Source organism: Thermobia domestica, chromosome 2 (genome assembly GCF_964235325.1).
Source record: "Thermobia domestica chromosome 2, izTheDome1.hap1.1, whole genome shotgun sequence".
Lineage (NCBI taxonomy): Eukaryota > Metazoa > Arthropoda > Insecta > Zygentoma > Lepismatidae > Thermobia > Thermobia domestica.
Window position 1 is genome coordinate 351,311,107 of NC_137455.1, and position 15,882 is coordinate 351,326,988.

Below are 15,882 nucleotides of genomic sequence, written 5' to 3' on the forward strand. Positions count from 1 at the left end.
AGGTAAATAATAGTACAACAGTGCAACCCTAGTACAACCCTATACAACATATCGTTGTAAAAAGATGTAAAAGGACTACCTAGTCTCGAAAAGTCAATTGTGAAAGTTGTCTAGTTTCCTCTTGCTTGCAACAGTAATTGTAATCGCTATTGTAAAAGTTTAGGTGTAGAACTTCGCTATGCCATTAAAAGATAATATAATCTTATTGTGTTATTGTGAAATCTAACATTGCCCTCTTTTTAAACGTTCGTTACGTGGTAACTCTAATTTCAAGTCTTTCTGATGGTTCTGATGAAACTGTGTTCTCGTGTTTATTAACAAGAACGATCAACAATGATACTCCTATATCCAAAATCGAAATTACAGAACAGGAGCTTCAACGAACTATTATAATTATTATCAGAAAATAAGTTATTTGACAATGTGATTTTATACTTACCTATGGTTTGGTGGACATAAATAAATAAATAAATAAATAAATATTATTATTGTTGAAAAATGGTTAAGTGTATAAACCAAGGATATTATAAATAGAAGATCTGCCCATATGTATCTCCATCCTATTAAATCGGTGAAGCCAAAAAGCAACAGAGCATCGGCACGTCTAATTGGCTACTCTCGTTTCTGCCATCGTCCGATTGACTACTTTCGTTTCAGCCATGATTGTTGGCTCAAAACATTGCGATCCTATTGGGCGGAGTGGGCAGAGTAGGGGTGGCGAAACTGTGACGTATGGCTTCAAGATTTTGTTGTAAGGGCAGATTCTCTATTTTATGATCCTTGGTATAAACAGCAATTATGTTACTTATTTTTCAATTTGTTAATTTAATTTGTTTTGTGTATTCTAGACGTTAGCGAAAACCCGTCCTGTGGAAGAATGTTGTAAAGGATACGCCGAAGATAAAAATCAAGAGCACTGTGTTCCTATTTGCTCCGATAGCTGTGTTCATGGTACCTGCATTGCGCCTGAAGTTTGCAAATGTGAAAAGGGCTACGGAGGTCCTACGTGTAATGTTTGTAAGTATCTTGTAGTGTATATGACCTTTATGGAGCTTTACTCGTATAATAATAATAATAATAATAATAATAATAATAATAATAATAATAATAATAATAATAATAATAATAATAATAATAATTATTATTATTATTATTATTATTATTATTATTATTATTATTATTATTATACTAGTTCAACAGGAAGAGAGACATTTGTGAAAAAAAATTACATATAGATACCAATGGATTTTAACTGCCGATCCGCGTTAACGGGTGATCAGCTTTGGCCTATTACATGATGCAGTGTCAACCTATCAAATCCAGATTCAAAAATAAGTCACTAAAATCAGTTTTGGTTATCTGTGAGTGAAAAATATTCCAATCTGGGCAGAAAAACTTTGAATTTATTAATGACATCGTAACCTACATATTTATGTAAAACAGTTAATTTTTCAGTCTGTGCAATTAAGACAGAATGCAGGAACCAACTAGACATTGATCCCGTTCTGTGTTTTCACTTTCAATATTAGATCCATGAGCCGAGAAGATCTTTTGGCAAATAAATAAGAGCATATGTCGCATCGAGTCCATAAAAATGACTTAGAAAAAATATATTGCATATAATAGTTGTGTGCTCATAAAATTTCTAGTCTGAAAGTAAAATGCAGTTGTGGCTCAAAAAATTGTATATTTTGTATTAAGTATTAGCTAAAAATTACAAGTAATATTAATAATAAATACTAGAGACGTCTAAGTGTAGTGTAGTGCTTTCTACGTTGTCGATCCCAAACATTTGTCCCTGTCCTTTGTCGGTCCACGGATATCGAAAGGTTGTAAACCACTGGCATAAACAATTTAAAAATTGATGTATTTTCTTAATTTACTGTCTTTATTTATATGTTAGCTGTATGCTTTATGAAGTACTTCATTCGTTTTACCCGTTGCATGTAACTATTTCAGAATTTTTTTCCTTTGAAATTTTCCTCTACTTGGCAAATTCCTTGTTACTCGGGTTTCATAACTTCCTTAACAAATATTATTATTATTATTATTATTATTATTATTATAATAGAAAATATGGCTGTTATTTGTGACTGCTAGTGTTGTGTACGATTCGAGACGAGCGTCTTGTTTTGTACGCGTGCAAAAATTTCGTTTAGAAGTGGTTAGGATCCTTGCACGTCACGAGAGGTCCTGAAAGGTGTGATATAATAACATTTAAATTTATTATTGAAGTATATTTCTAATGACGCCTATTTTTTAACGTTGATAAATATTTTTATTGTGTTCTTATAATCACTTTATAGTTTTTATACTATGAATGAAGTAACACTAAAACAGTATTTGAGATCAAAGACTTGCGTGAAATAGTGTTGTTACCCACAAGAGTCGTTAAATTTCTCACATTACCTGGAAAACTAGACAACAGCTGTCATGTTTCTCATTCTATCTCGAATTTAAAAGGTCACTTCTCGTCTTGACTATAGTCTGGTTTTTGAGACGAGATGAGAAATTTCTCGTCTCCTGGACAACACTAATGACTATAGGAACTTTTCAATGTTTAAAATAATCTGGAAAATAGTAATGTGCTTAAAAACGTTAACGAAGTTTGTCCGTAATGCGTTAGCACATGGGCTCCCGGGTTCGATTTCAGTAGATACGCACACTGTTAATGGTGTAGAATACCAGTGCCATCTTATTTTTTTTTTAGCTCATTGATTTACATGGCAATTTTTTATTTTCTTTGAAATTAAATGTAATTTTAATAATTTGATTTAACGGATTTGTACTGCGTCGTGAAAAGTAAATTTTATGTAAAATTTTATAGTCAAATTTAGTTAATGTGATCTTAAAGTTGTATACAGTGCTAATTCATTTTGAAAACGCAAGGGACAATTTTGACAATTTGCTAGACTTGAAGAAATCAAGTGAAATTACATAATAAAAATCTAGTTAAGAAAAAAAATAATTACCCATGTTAAGTCAGTAGGCTAATGAACAAAGTTAGGTGTACATACTCAAGACCTTGAATCCAGCTTTCTGAGGAAGAGAGAGATTACGATAAATGTCACAGTGAACTTCCAGGAAGTCAAAGTGCCTAGTTTGATATGCCGACTACTCGTTTGATCGGAAATATCGCGCCATGTACTATCAAGAAGCTATGTATCAACAATTGTGAATGTACTGGTTATAGCATTTTCCTTTTATTTCCCTCTCACTTTGAGTTTTCCCTTCAGTCTAGTAAGCTAGTTGTTGCTGTTAAATATTTCAGTGTTATTTTCTTATTTGAGTACATTTTAAAATACTCAAAATGTACAACCAATATGCAATTAGGAGTGTTTTAACAATTTCTTTGGAATTATTCGGCCATTTTATTAGGATAAAGAAAAGTTGCAACATCTAAAATTTCTAGCTTTATTATAGATATTATACATTAAGATTTTTTTTCTAATACCAGGAACTTAAATCTTTTCAGCGTGCGAGGCGGGTCGCTGGGGAAACAGCTGCCAAAACCGATGCCAGTGTGTAAATGGAGCCACGTGTGATCCAGTGACTGGGAAGTGTCACTGCACTCGAGGATGGACTGGAGAGCATTGTAATCTCGAGTGCCCGCCAAATAGCTACGGACAGGATTGCTTGGAAGAATGTCGCTGTAAAAATGGTGGATCTTGTCATCACATATCGGGCGAATGCCATTGTGCGCCTGGATGGACTGGTCCTCTGTAAGTGGAAATTGTATTGTGTGATTTTTTTCCTTTCTTTCGTTAATCTTAAAAGTGGAACAATCTTGTCCTTATTGTGATACTGATTTTGGTTCCAGTAATCAGTAGCTAACCCCTCCTCTTTAATTCCATCATACCTTCTATCAAATTATTTTTCTGGTAGGTAGCTTTCTCAAGTTATTTTTTCTTTGGATTGGTTTTTATCTTTTCAGTTATCCCCAATATTGTCGTTCACCTCCAGTTTATTTCAGTAACCTAAAATTGTCGTTTTTTAACCCTTTTAAATTTTGGCTTTAAGGTAAGTTATAGACTTTCAGTCAAGCAGCTACAGCATCATCCTTATTTATCCTAGGATCATGATTCGTAGCTCATTCTCTTCAGAATAGAATAGCCTTTCAAACGGTACCATTCACATTTCCCTATCATTCCCTAAGGAGGGAAATTTTGAGAAAAATTGAATTTTTCTGATTCTTTTTCAAGTTTTGAGCCTCTCTGGACCCCCTGCCCCCTGTGTTAACGCACAGATCTCAAAATCAACTAAAAAATACTAAGGGGTGTACTAAATGTGTGTTCAAAGTTTCAAGCTTCTGTCTTGAATAGTAAGGAGAGAAAAATATTTACCAATGAGCCCCACAATGCCTCAGATTAGCCCCCCAAAAAAACCCGGATGTAATATAAACATTTCTGAGATATCTATATCTCCTAGGGTTACGATTTGTACCTCATTCTCTTCAGAATAGAATAACCTTTTAAACGGTACAATTCTCATGTCTCCATCTTGTCTCTGAGACGGGAAAACCGCGAAAAAAGGATTTTTTGTTAAATATCTTTCTTTTCTTTAATCTTTTCGCCTCTCTGGACCCTCCCTGTGTTTTCGCGGAGATCTGAAAAAATCTGAAAAATACTAAGGGATACATGAATGTGTGTGCAAAATTTCAATCTTCTAGATGCAAAAGTAACCCCCGCCAAAAAGTAATAAAAATAGGCATAACAATTTTTTTAATTTGACGTCATCATCCTTCATCTCGACGCAGAAAGGCGTGAAACCATACGTACAATATTCTACAATACCAACAGGTTTGAAAATAAAATAAAATAAAATAAAGGAACGAAGTAGAAAGCTTTATTGGTACTTTTTTTTGACCTGAAGACTCTACCCTATCACCTAAAAATAGGTGATAAAATTTGAAAGGATTAAATATCCCCAGTATCGTTGATCTCTCCAGTTTACATTTCATTATTAATTTTTAAGCTTTCAGATACTGTATTACTTAATAGTTGAACGAATACCGGCGGCCAGGTTTGTAAATAAAATGTAAAACAGCAGTTACTAACCCGTTATATTGTAATCAATCTGTCATATTAGATTTGTCATCTTTTTCGTTATAAACTACCTCACACACATGTTCAAGTTGAGACAAAATTTCAAAGGACTCGGATATTATTTTCAGAACATTATAATCATCCTGTCACTTACAAAAAATGTAGGCTCTACACAATTTACACAGACTCTATATTTGTGAGCAACTTCCGAACGAGTCGAGTTGACTTCATTGTTATACAGAGAATCAGATTCTTTGTGACACACAAAACTGGACTAAAATTGGTCGATTCTACTCGTTCCGAAGTTACTGAAAGGATACGTAACGTATGTGTATTCATTTTCCCTGATGACTGCGTAGTATCCTTGGGTCTAAAGAATATACACAGCAGGCACGTAGAGGTGGGTCTGGGGGATCCGGACTCCCCCCTTCGAAACCATAAATGAAAAAAAATTAAGGAGCTTTGTGTGGAGGAAACGGAAGGGGTTCAAGTTTAAAATGGACATTATTGGAACCGAGCATTCCGAATTCCATCTATCTCCATGCTAATCCTATGGACTACAAATGACAATCGATAAACCGGTTTGATCAGATGGACTCTCAGGTAGAACTTAAGAAATACTAACAATCACCAATAATATAAGCCTGGGAACAGATTCCAGTTACATTTGTTAATGATTTCGCGGCAACACTAATCCATTTTATACATACGTTGTCTTTATTGCCGAAGGAGATCTCGTTGCTATCCCTGACGGCATTAAACGAAGATAAAAAGGAAGAAAGAAGAAAAGACAAGACGAACTGAGTTCGAATAACCTCGGAAGACTATATCTTTTTTCAATATTTTTAAAAAAAATATTGTTTTAGTCGAGATTTCTTCATAGTTATTAAAATACTTACTAACATATCTTCATTTTATTGTCCTAATAAACCAATATGGGTATGTTGCCAGTAAAATAGTTTAGATTGATCGAGCCCCGGCTGTGTAACCACAATATTTCATGCCACGACCCCCTCCCCATTACGAAATCATGGCTAAACGAACTAATATATGTTGCCAGTAAAATAGTTTAGAACGATCCAGCCGTTGGTGTTGATAACCACAGTGTTTAGTCACGGACTCCCTTATTACGAAATCCTGGCTACGTGCCTGTACACAGGGACAAGTTAAGACAGACCGAGAAAAATTTTTCATCGGAGAAAATTAATTATAGAATACTTATAGGAAAAATATTTCCTTCCTTTGAAGGATTCAGATTCCGCCACTGAAAATGTCTGAATTCACTACTAAATAGGCATTAACTGCATATGCAAAGCTTCTATAATATAACACATATTTGTCACATAACCCTTAATTCAGTCTAAGCTGCAATTGAACGCACACCAAACTTCCCTAGGAGAAAAATTCGATGAGAAAGCAAGTTAGGAATGAAGGGAGTACAATCGATCTTTTCCTTTCATGGGTCCGTAAAAGTGCATTAATAGGCTACGAGGGGGTGCTGATAAAAGATTGAGCCTTACCAAGAAAAAATTGAGCTGAGAGCTGAAACTGCTACACTATTCCACATATTTTCCTGGTAGGTCAATGCATTTGAGACCTCTGTCCTGCAACTTTTTAAGTTCTTGTAAATAGAAGTCTTTTGTCTGCTACTGTAACCTCTCATCTGTAGCATCAGTTGCAGCTTGAACACTGTGAAAACGGTGATCTTTGAGGTTTATTCTTCTTCTTCTTCTTCTTCTTCTTCTTCTTCTTATTATTATTATTATTATTATTATTATTATTATTATTATTATTATTATTATTATTATTATTATTATTCGGGAACAGATAATCGGATGGAGCTAGGTCAGGCGAATAAGGAGGATGAGACAACACTAAGCCTAGGTGGCCAGTGTGTCCTGTTTCAGATGCCATGTGTGAAGAGGCATTGTTGTGCAAAAGCAGAACATCTTTGGAGATCTTACCACAACGTTTGTCCTTGATGTTTTCGCGCAACTTCAAGAGACCACAGTAATATACTGCATTAATGGTCACACCCACTGGAAGATAGTCCACTAACAGAACTCCGTCCTTGTCCCAAAAGATTGTTGCCATTTGTTTCTGTGCAGACCTATGCATACGGCACATCTCTGGCCGGAGCACACTTCTCTAACTGTGCCTTCATTCCTTAAACTGTTCTTAAGTCTCGGGATCATAACAATAGATCCACGTCTCATCACAGTTATGAGTTTCTAAAAAAAAAAAAAAAAAAAAAAAAAAAAAAAAAACTTCTTGCAAAATGTTCCAAAACTATCCGCAAAATTCTCACTACTTCCTGCTTTTATTCCTTTGGCAGAAGTTTGGGGATCCACTTTGCTGCAACTTTCTTCATATCCATATCATTATGAATAATAGTACCAACTCTTTCACGTGATATGCCCAAACATGTAGCAATTCTTTTGGCTGATATTCGACGATCTTCCATTATGTTCTAGATGGCTTCCATATTTTCGGGAACACACAGAAACAGGCCTGCCACTGGGTTTCGCACTTTCAACATCAAAATGGCCAGTTCTGAAGTTGGCCACCCAGCGTTTGACAGTTGCATATGACAGCCCACGGTCCCGCAAAGTTTCATTTCCGCACCTTTCCCTTGGAGGAAGAGAAATTTCATGATAGTCCTATGCTTCTCTGGGCTGAAGCTTGCCGGAGGTGCCGCCATGTTTACTTCTGAAATGAAAAAGATGTTATAATAGAACATTGCATTTTCCAACATAGTCTATATAGATCCTGCCCTATGTACCATGCTAATTTCATTTTCCTAGCTCATTTTTTTTTTCTTATTAAGGTTCAGTCTTTATCAGCATCTCCTCGTATAACTTACAAGTTTAGCGTAAGCAAATCAGGCTATTTGCAATATTTAAACTGCAATTTTGAAGAAACGTTGAATACACTGAAGCAGTGAGACCCTTCACTTCCTTATACCGCCGCACTCTCCCACTATCTGAGATATACACAACTGTAGAGGACATGGTGTAATGAAAATCGGAAAATCTTCCATTTTCTTATATAATTTGATAAGTTTTTATTACCTTCGATAGTATGCTGACAAAAACTAAAACCCAATTGAGTAATTTTGTTTGATAAATCATCTCATGGCTTAGTAATGAATGTTGGTAATTTAATGGCGTTTTTCAAAATTATCAGCATTGATCAAGTATTGCAAAGCATAATTTTCTGATTTCATTTTTCAGATGTGAAGATCCCTGTCCAGAAGGTACACATGGAGAAGAATGCTCTGCAGAGTGCCGATGTCAGAATGGTGGAACTTGCAATCCATCGACAGGAAAATGTTATTGTCCGCCAGGATGGACGGTAATATATTTTTTCAGTGGATTTGTCTATTTATTCTGATACGAAATCTTTTAGAATTTTCTAGATCTGTCATTATGTTGTAGTTTGACATATTTGACAATCTGAAAACTTTGTAATCTACCTCGTATGTGTATAATATAGTTTCAAGGATAGCCATATTAAAAAGAAAACTTACACTTCCTCCTGTTAGAAGATTGAGTTGAGTGTAAATGAAGCTTCTGTATGGTTACTCTGACATTACTTTGAATCAGTTACCTACAAAAGTAGCTGAAACAACAATTTCCAAATTTCGCGTACTAGTGACGTCACTATAGAAAGAAAGAAAGGGTTGTGATTAAACTTTGGAAGTAAGCTCAAATTTGGGGGAAAACTCAAAGTGGGAGTGATTGTACAATTTTACATGCAAAAACGCGACTTCACTACTTCTTAACTTCCTTGATGAGCAATTTCCGAGAAGCAAGGTGAAGATGGAGAAATGCTCTAGAAGACTAATCTATTCTTCTATCATTTTTGGGCCCTGGAGGCAATTTAACTGTGTGTCAACTTCGAGAACTCATTAACGGGGATCCACTTTTCCTGCGGATGATGTAGAATTAAACATGTTTGATAACTTAAGTAAATTTCACTTCTTAAATGAGTTACCTATTATTGTATACCCTAATTAGCAGGTAGTTAGTTACGTTTATCAATAGGTATTTTCTTTCTTTTTTCTTTTTCTTCTTGCCTTCGCCGAAAGTACATATATGTAAACTGCAATTTACAGTGCATGCCGAATCTTGAAAAGGAATGCAGATGTTTGCTCAAATAGTGAAAAATTTATTTTTGTGACTCCTTTTGTAAACCTGAGATATTTTTTTTATTTTGTTTTGTTTTTATTTCGTAATTTTTGTTTTTTGTTAACAATTTTGTACATTATATGCATGCTTTAACAGGGAGATGTCTGTGGTAACCGATGTCCAACAGGACTTTGGGGAGTCAATTGTAGTAAAGTGTGTGATTGTTACAATGGCGCCAACTGCCATCACATCACTGGCCAGTGTGATTGCACTGAAGGATTTCATGGCGACAGGGTGAGTTTGACAGTCAGGGGAGAAGGAAGGAGAAATTAATTTACTGTATATACCAGAGATGTCTTTTTTGTCAGCAAGATATGCAATAGTTACAAGTAGAATCGACAGTAGGGTTTCCAGATTTCTAAAACTAAATAATAATAAAACACTTCGCTTCTTTGAGGCTAAAATGTTTCGCAGTTCTATATATTTACAGTAACTCTATTCCATTATATATTCTCTTCTTAGAAAGAATAGCAGCTAATATAAAGCGAAATTTATATATATTAATGCTAGATTTTTATATATATTAATGCTAAATTTATAAAATTAAATAAAATGCTAGTTGTTTTGATATCGAATGCAGGGAACACATTAAATCAAATTTTATATTGACTTTGCTAATAAGTGTTGGAAGTGTTTTTTTTTTTTTTCCTTTAAGAATTTCGATACTGTTGCTGACTTCTACTGCAGTAAGGTGAATGTTCTTGTACCTATTTAGTGTGTGCTTGAACGATCCTCTTTATGAACTTTTTATTTATTTATTTGACAAGCTCTTCTTCTGCTAAAGTGTGCTATGATTTGTTCTTAAACTGCAAACTATTTATTATAGTTAGTTTCTCAAATTTATTTGTAAATAGTTAAAAAAAAAAAAAAAAAAAAACCATAGCCAAGTGCCGCCAACTTAAGTTTGAACACGTTTTCTTACAATATTGCCTAATTTAGCTGGGTGCGAAAGAACGAGGTATTTGTAGCTGGATTGGTACAAAGCTGTTTCTTGTTCTAAAAGAAGCAAATTTTTATAGTATTATCTTTGCAATACATATAAATATTTGACTGTTCAAGTTGGAGAAAAGAGGAAACTATTAACCACAGGAAACAATCAACCGTATATCTGCTGCCCGATTGAAGTTTTGCGGTTAGGTAAAGCATCACTGGTATATATAATTACGTTTGACAAGTTGCGGACAAAAGTCGTGATTTATCATTTTCTCATTTTAATCTTTAAGTAAAATAGCTAATACCCAACATTGGTAGTTAAACTTTAAAATCTGAAACAGAACATAGATTCAAAAAATCTTAAACTTAAGACAAATATGTTGACTTCTGTCCACAGCTTAACTAGTTGTTTCCCTGCATAAAATGGAAGTGTATATGTAAAAATTCTAAAACGAACTTTGTCAAAAAGCATGTAGAAAAGGATTTTGAGTCAAAGTGTTTAATCTGTTCTATTTGAGCGTTTCCGAATATAATTACTTATCCCTCAAAAGTAATTATAGTCTTCATATATGGTTAGTCTCATAAATCTAAAATTTACCAAATTAACATGTTCAGGGTGTCTACTAAAATTCCAAAATGAAATTTCGTGCCTTTTTCGTGACCTTTTCTTCACGAAATCATAAAATTTCCTAACATTTTCAAAAGCAAATTTGGGTGCGAATTAGGGTGAATTTTCATCCATGCGATAGAAACGTAGTTTGCTTGCGATTTGGTAGCGTCTAAAGCCAAACATAGACATTTTTGACAGTGAATTTTGACGTTTTATAGAATGAAATTTTCCAATCTGTACTTACATTTGTACAGTTAAAAAAAATCGTGACCCAAAAGCTAAATTTCATGACTTTCATGGCCGTTTTCTGATTTCGTGACTTTTTCGTGACATTCGTGACCGATAGACACCCTGATGTTGTATTAAAAAAAAAAAAAAAATACAAAATATATCGTGAGGGGGGGGGGGGATTTAACAGAGTGAACTCTGGATTGGTGAAACGAATTTCATTTTCTTCTGACACTGATTCTCTATTGTTACATTGTATGAAGAATACTGTCAGCGTTTCTAATAGCTCAGTGCTAGAATATCTACCAGACATTCGAAGAGCGAAATTCGGTCCACAGTCAATTCAACAGTCTTCTTTGTGTATCTTTCATTGTACACGTAGTTTGGTTTGATGTAGTAGCTCCTAAGAATAGGTAACAAAGTAATATTTTAGTGTAATGTCTTTGGATAGCATATTTTTAAAGATTAAGTGTGCAAGAATATTTTTTCTTGTAATTCGTGATGTTTTGTATTTAAATTTAATTAGTTGTAGTGCTTGTAATTTTGTTTTAAATTCGTAGTACAGTATTAGTAATTATTATTATTATTCATCTTTGTGCAAACTTTGCTAGTAACTGTTTGTGCCAGCAACTCAGACTAGAGAAAGGAGAAGAATATTAAGACTTCCCAATGACTTAACTTTTAAAAGAAAATAGATTTATTTGCTGCTGTTGTTAATTAGAGTTTAGCGACCTATTCAGTAGGAGGTTATATTAGACGTAGACCTAAAGTTTAACGTGGGATCCGAACCATACGGATTCCCACCGGGAATCGAACTCGCGTGCGCTATTTCATATAGGAAGAGGAACTTGGAATTTATAGCATTTAACCGTAGAATTAATCTGTTGATGAGTATTCTGCAAATTTTGGAAAACACTGTTTCCATAAAATGTGGTCTTTTTTTTTTTTAATTGCCACTTTTTTTTTTTTTTTTTTAAATAGCCATTTACTCGAACTTACATTTGAAACTAAATCAAATAAATGTTGATAATCTTAGGCTGATTGAGATCTTTATTTAGAGCCAAAGCATGTGAATTCCCTACTTACGACTGCCTTACCTATGACCTCTTGAAGCAAGGTGGATGGTCAAGATTTTGTGTACAAGACTGTACAAAACGAATACAAATCATTGAACAGAGCAAGATTTCTTTAAAAATAATAACTGTGTAACAGTTTCGCTAACTAACACAACATATTGGCTTCATCAGACACTGTAACTTGTAACTTGTTTGTTATTGTAGCAGTTTCGCTAGCCGCTGTAACAGTTTCGCCAACTAACTGAACATACTGGCTTCATCAGATATTGTAACCTAAGCCAATATGTTCAGTTAGTTGGCGAAACTGTTACTACACAATTATTATTTTTTAAATAAACGTTGCTTTGTTCAAGTTATTTAAGATAGAAAAGCTAGTGTGAACCAGTTAGTTGTACAAAAGGGTTTACTTAAGATTTCAGAACTTTCGAGATATGTGTGTAATTAAATTATAATTATGTGATAGGTATATGAAATATATGTACATTTTGTTTAGTAGTTTTCAGTGAAAGTGGTTGAAATTTATGCCAGTAAATAAATTAATAATACAAGGCTGTCTAGTGTCTTGTTGGCTCCTTTAGTTGTATTTGTTGTTCTTCCAGGAATACATAAGACATAAGTTTCCATCAAGAAATTAACAATTTAATGAATATCTAGAAGGGGGGAGATGCGAGGTGATAGGAAAATCTTCTTTACACTTACACAAAAGTAAACAACCTACCAACAAGTAAGAATTATCTGTCCCATCAGCTACTGTCCGGTTATACGATGTTAAACAAAAACACATCACGCACAAAAGCTGTCTCAGAAGGATTGGTATATACTCAACTAATCTAGTTTTAAAATCATTAAAAAAGTCAAAAATCTTTCGAAGGTACTGTGAGGTGCAACACAGTATGTTACAGCTTTCGAGGAAATAAGTAGTAATATATTATCCATTAATGGAAATAGAACTCATCATCTTTCCCCACACTAATAATATACTTTCAAACAAGGGCGCCCATGTTGTGGTTTCCAAGGGGGGGGAGGAGAAAAACAACATTTCAAATATACAGAATGTCCATCGGTCACGAATGTCACGGAATCAGAAAACGGCCATGAAAGTCACGAAATTTAGCTTTTGGGTCCTTTTTTTTTTTTTTTTTTTAACTGTACAAATGTAAGTACAGATTGGAAAATTTTGTTCTATAAAACGTCAAAATTCGCCATCAAAAATGTCTATGGCCGGTTTTAGACGCTACCAAATCGGAAGCAAAGTACGTTTCTATCGCATGGATGAAATTTCGGCCTAATTCACACCCAAATTTGCTCTTGAAAATGTTAGGAAATTTTATGATTTGGTAAAGAAAAGGTCACGAAAAATTCACGGAATTTCATTTTGGAATTTTAGTAGACATTCTGATATAGTTTCAAATTTTGCTGTAACTATTCTAAAAATTCTATTGGGTTTTCGATATTCCGAAATACAATTTCCTCTGGGGGGGGGGGGAGGAGAGCGCCCACCTTGCTTCCCCCCTGATGAGCGCCCTTGCTTTCAAATGGTTTTATCTTATCTATTGGACGTAAGAGTTTTTGGCACTTTTGTTTTCTTAGCTACATGGATAAAATGAACCTTATATATATATATATATATATATATATATATATATATATATATATATATATATATATATATATATATATATATATATATCATTAGTTTTTCTTTTTAGTTTTGAAATTTCTTAACATGTTTGACATATGAAATTTCTTGACAAATTGCTTCAATACATAACCACCTGGCGTGCGGTAATGTGTTCCCTTTTAGTAACTGATATCTTTATTTTATTTTTATTTTATTTTATTTTTATTTTATTTATTTATTTATTTATTTTATTTTATTTTATTTTATTTTATTTTATTTTTTTTTTTTTTGCTGCAGTGTTTGCAAGAATGTCCTCCTGACAAATTTGGAAGGAATTGCTCTCAAAATTGTACATGTGAAAATGGTGCTACTTGCTCTTCAACGGATGGGAAGTGTATTTGTGCGCCAGGATGGAAAGGTTTGACGTGCTCCGAGAGAGTTTGTCCAGATCTTTTCTATGGAGAAAATTGCGAACATCCTTGTGAATGCGAAGAGTCTCATACGGATTTGTAAGTAATAAGTGCTCGTATATGTAATTATTACATGTGCTTCACTCTACTATTATGGATACTTAATGTTCTGTAACGTTACAGTCACTGTAAAAAGGTGTTGAATTATGGTAACTTTTTGTTATTTGGGTATAATTTTTCTTCTCTTTCTTTTTTTTTCTTTTTTTTTTTAAATGAAAATATTCATTATATTTTGTACTTTCTTTTCTTAAAACATTAATAATGAGTAATTAATAATGAGACAGACAGCAAAATTTCCAAATTGAGGCAGATTGTATATACAAAGTACGACGGTAAGTGAAAAAAATATCAGCAATATAGCTATCTTTTCTCACATTGCTCATATTGACCTCTGTCGTCGTTTATTTTATTGTTATGCTGTTGTGGTCATGTTACAAAAGTTTGATCCTAATTCTTCCATTTGTCTTCCTTTTATTGCAGATAATCATGGCCGCTTCATTAGAAGTTTGCACCAAAGAACAACGACGAGCAGGAAGGTGTATCAGAAACCACGACTAATTTCCAGACGATGTGCCACTTCAATAGTCACTCGTCTAACAGAACCATGTAACGTGCACGCTCAATGTTCTCATCATTTGTGTCTGTAGATGGGCGTCCGACCCCGTCCTCGTGCGTAACAACTTGTGCGACCATTTTTGAATTTTTTCAATCCATTCGTAGACACTCCGTTGCGACAAGACACTGTTCCCATTTTGTGCCGAAAGTCTTTGATGGATTAGGGCCCCTGATACATCTTCTGACCACAAAAACAGGATCACTGCTTGTTGTTTCTCTTTGGTGCAAACTTCCAACGGAGCGGCTTTGATCTATCTGCAACAAAAGGAAGACAAATGGTTGAATTAGGATTGTTGTGTGACAAAATTTATTTGTTCGAAAAAAAAAAATGAATATGTATTGTAGAAATAAACTGAAGACTTCTTACGTGTTCTCTTGCTCAAAATTGTTGTATTTGAGGGAGAACTGATTAAATAATCAATAGTTACTCTGTGAACACTACCAAATTCCAAGAAAGTCTACCATATTTATACCAATATTGCCAAATCCTAAATCTATCTAGGTGTTTACTATATGGAGAATTCTCAATTTTGAGTATTGCTCTAAATGCAGACATTTTTGTTAGTTTTTTGCCCAATAATTTATAATACAATCCCATTTTGTCCAGAGATCCTTTTAGTTACTCTGTATGCTAATTCGGTTGCATTGATGTATAACTTCATCTATATTTATTAATTCATTTATTTTGTAGGTGTCACCCATGGACAGGAGAGTGTGTATGTAAAGCTGGTTGGGACGGTAAAATTTGCTCAAGACCATGTCCTATCTACACGTACGGGAAGGGTTGTAAGAATGTGTGTACCTGCGAGAATAATGCTCAATGTTCACCTGAAAATGGAACTTGCTTCTGTCTACCAGGTGAGTTGACTTCTATCCTGATTAAACTGTATTTCGTTAATATGAACATGAAATATTTGATATTTATAAAACAGTCCAGGAAAAATACAAAGTGCTCGTCGCAGCGTTTGATACCATACAGTAAATCACAACATGCATACCTTGTGTAGCCGATAAAATTTGTTCGTGAGGATTGGTTGGAAGCGAGGAAAGTCAACGAAACTAATAGCGAACAGAATAGTGCGCTAACATAATGC

General features: G+C 34.1%; 1 protein-coding gene across 3 annotated transcripts in view; it reads left to right on the plus strand.

Moving 5' to 3' along the window:
- The window catches only part of drpr (multiple EGF like domains draper), an 81,587-nt gene that overhangs the window by 17,834 nt on the left and 47,871 nt on the right, over positions 1-15,882 (plus strand). For all 3 annotated transcript variants that reach the window (XM_081749260.1, XM_081749261.1, XM_081749262.1), the window contains exons 3-8: positions 849-1,017; positions 3,476-3,722; positions 8,279-8,399; positions 9,332-9,469; positions 14,001-14,212; positions 15,480-15,646. In XM_081749260.1, coding sequence (XP_081605386.1) covers positions 849-1,017; positions 3,476-3,722; positions 8,279-8,399; positions 9,332-9,469; positions 14,001-14,212; positions 15,480-15,646 — 1,054 coding nt within the window. The remainder of the gene's footprint in view (positions 1-848; positions 1,018-3,475; positions 3,723-8,278; positions 8,400-9,331; positions 9,470-14,000; positions 14,213-15,479; positions 15,647-15,882) is intronic.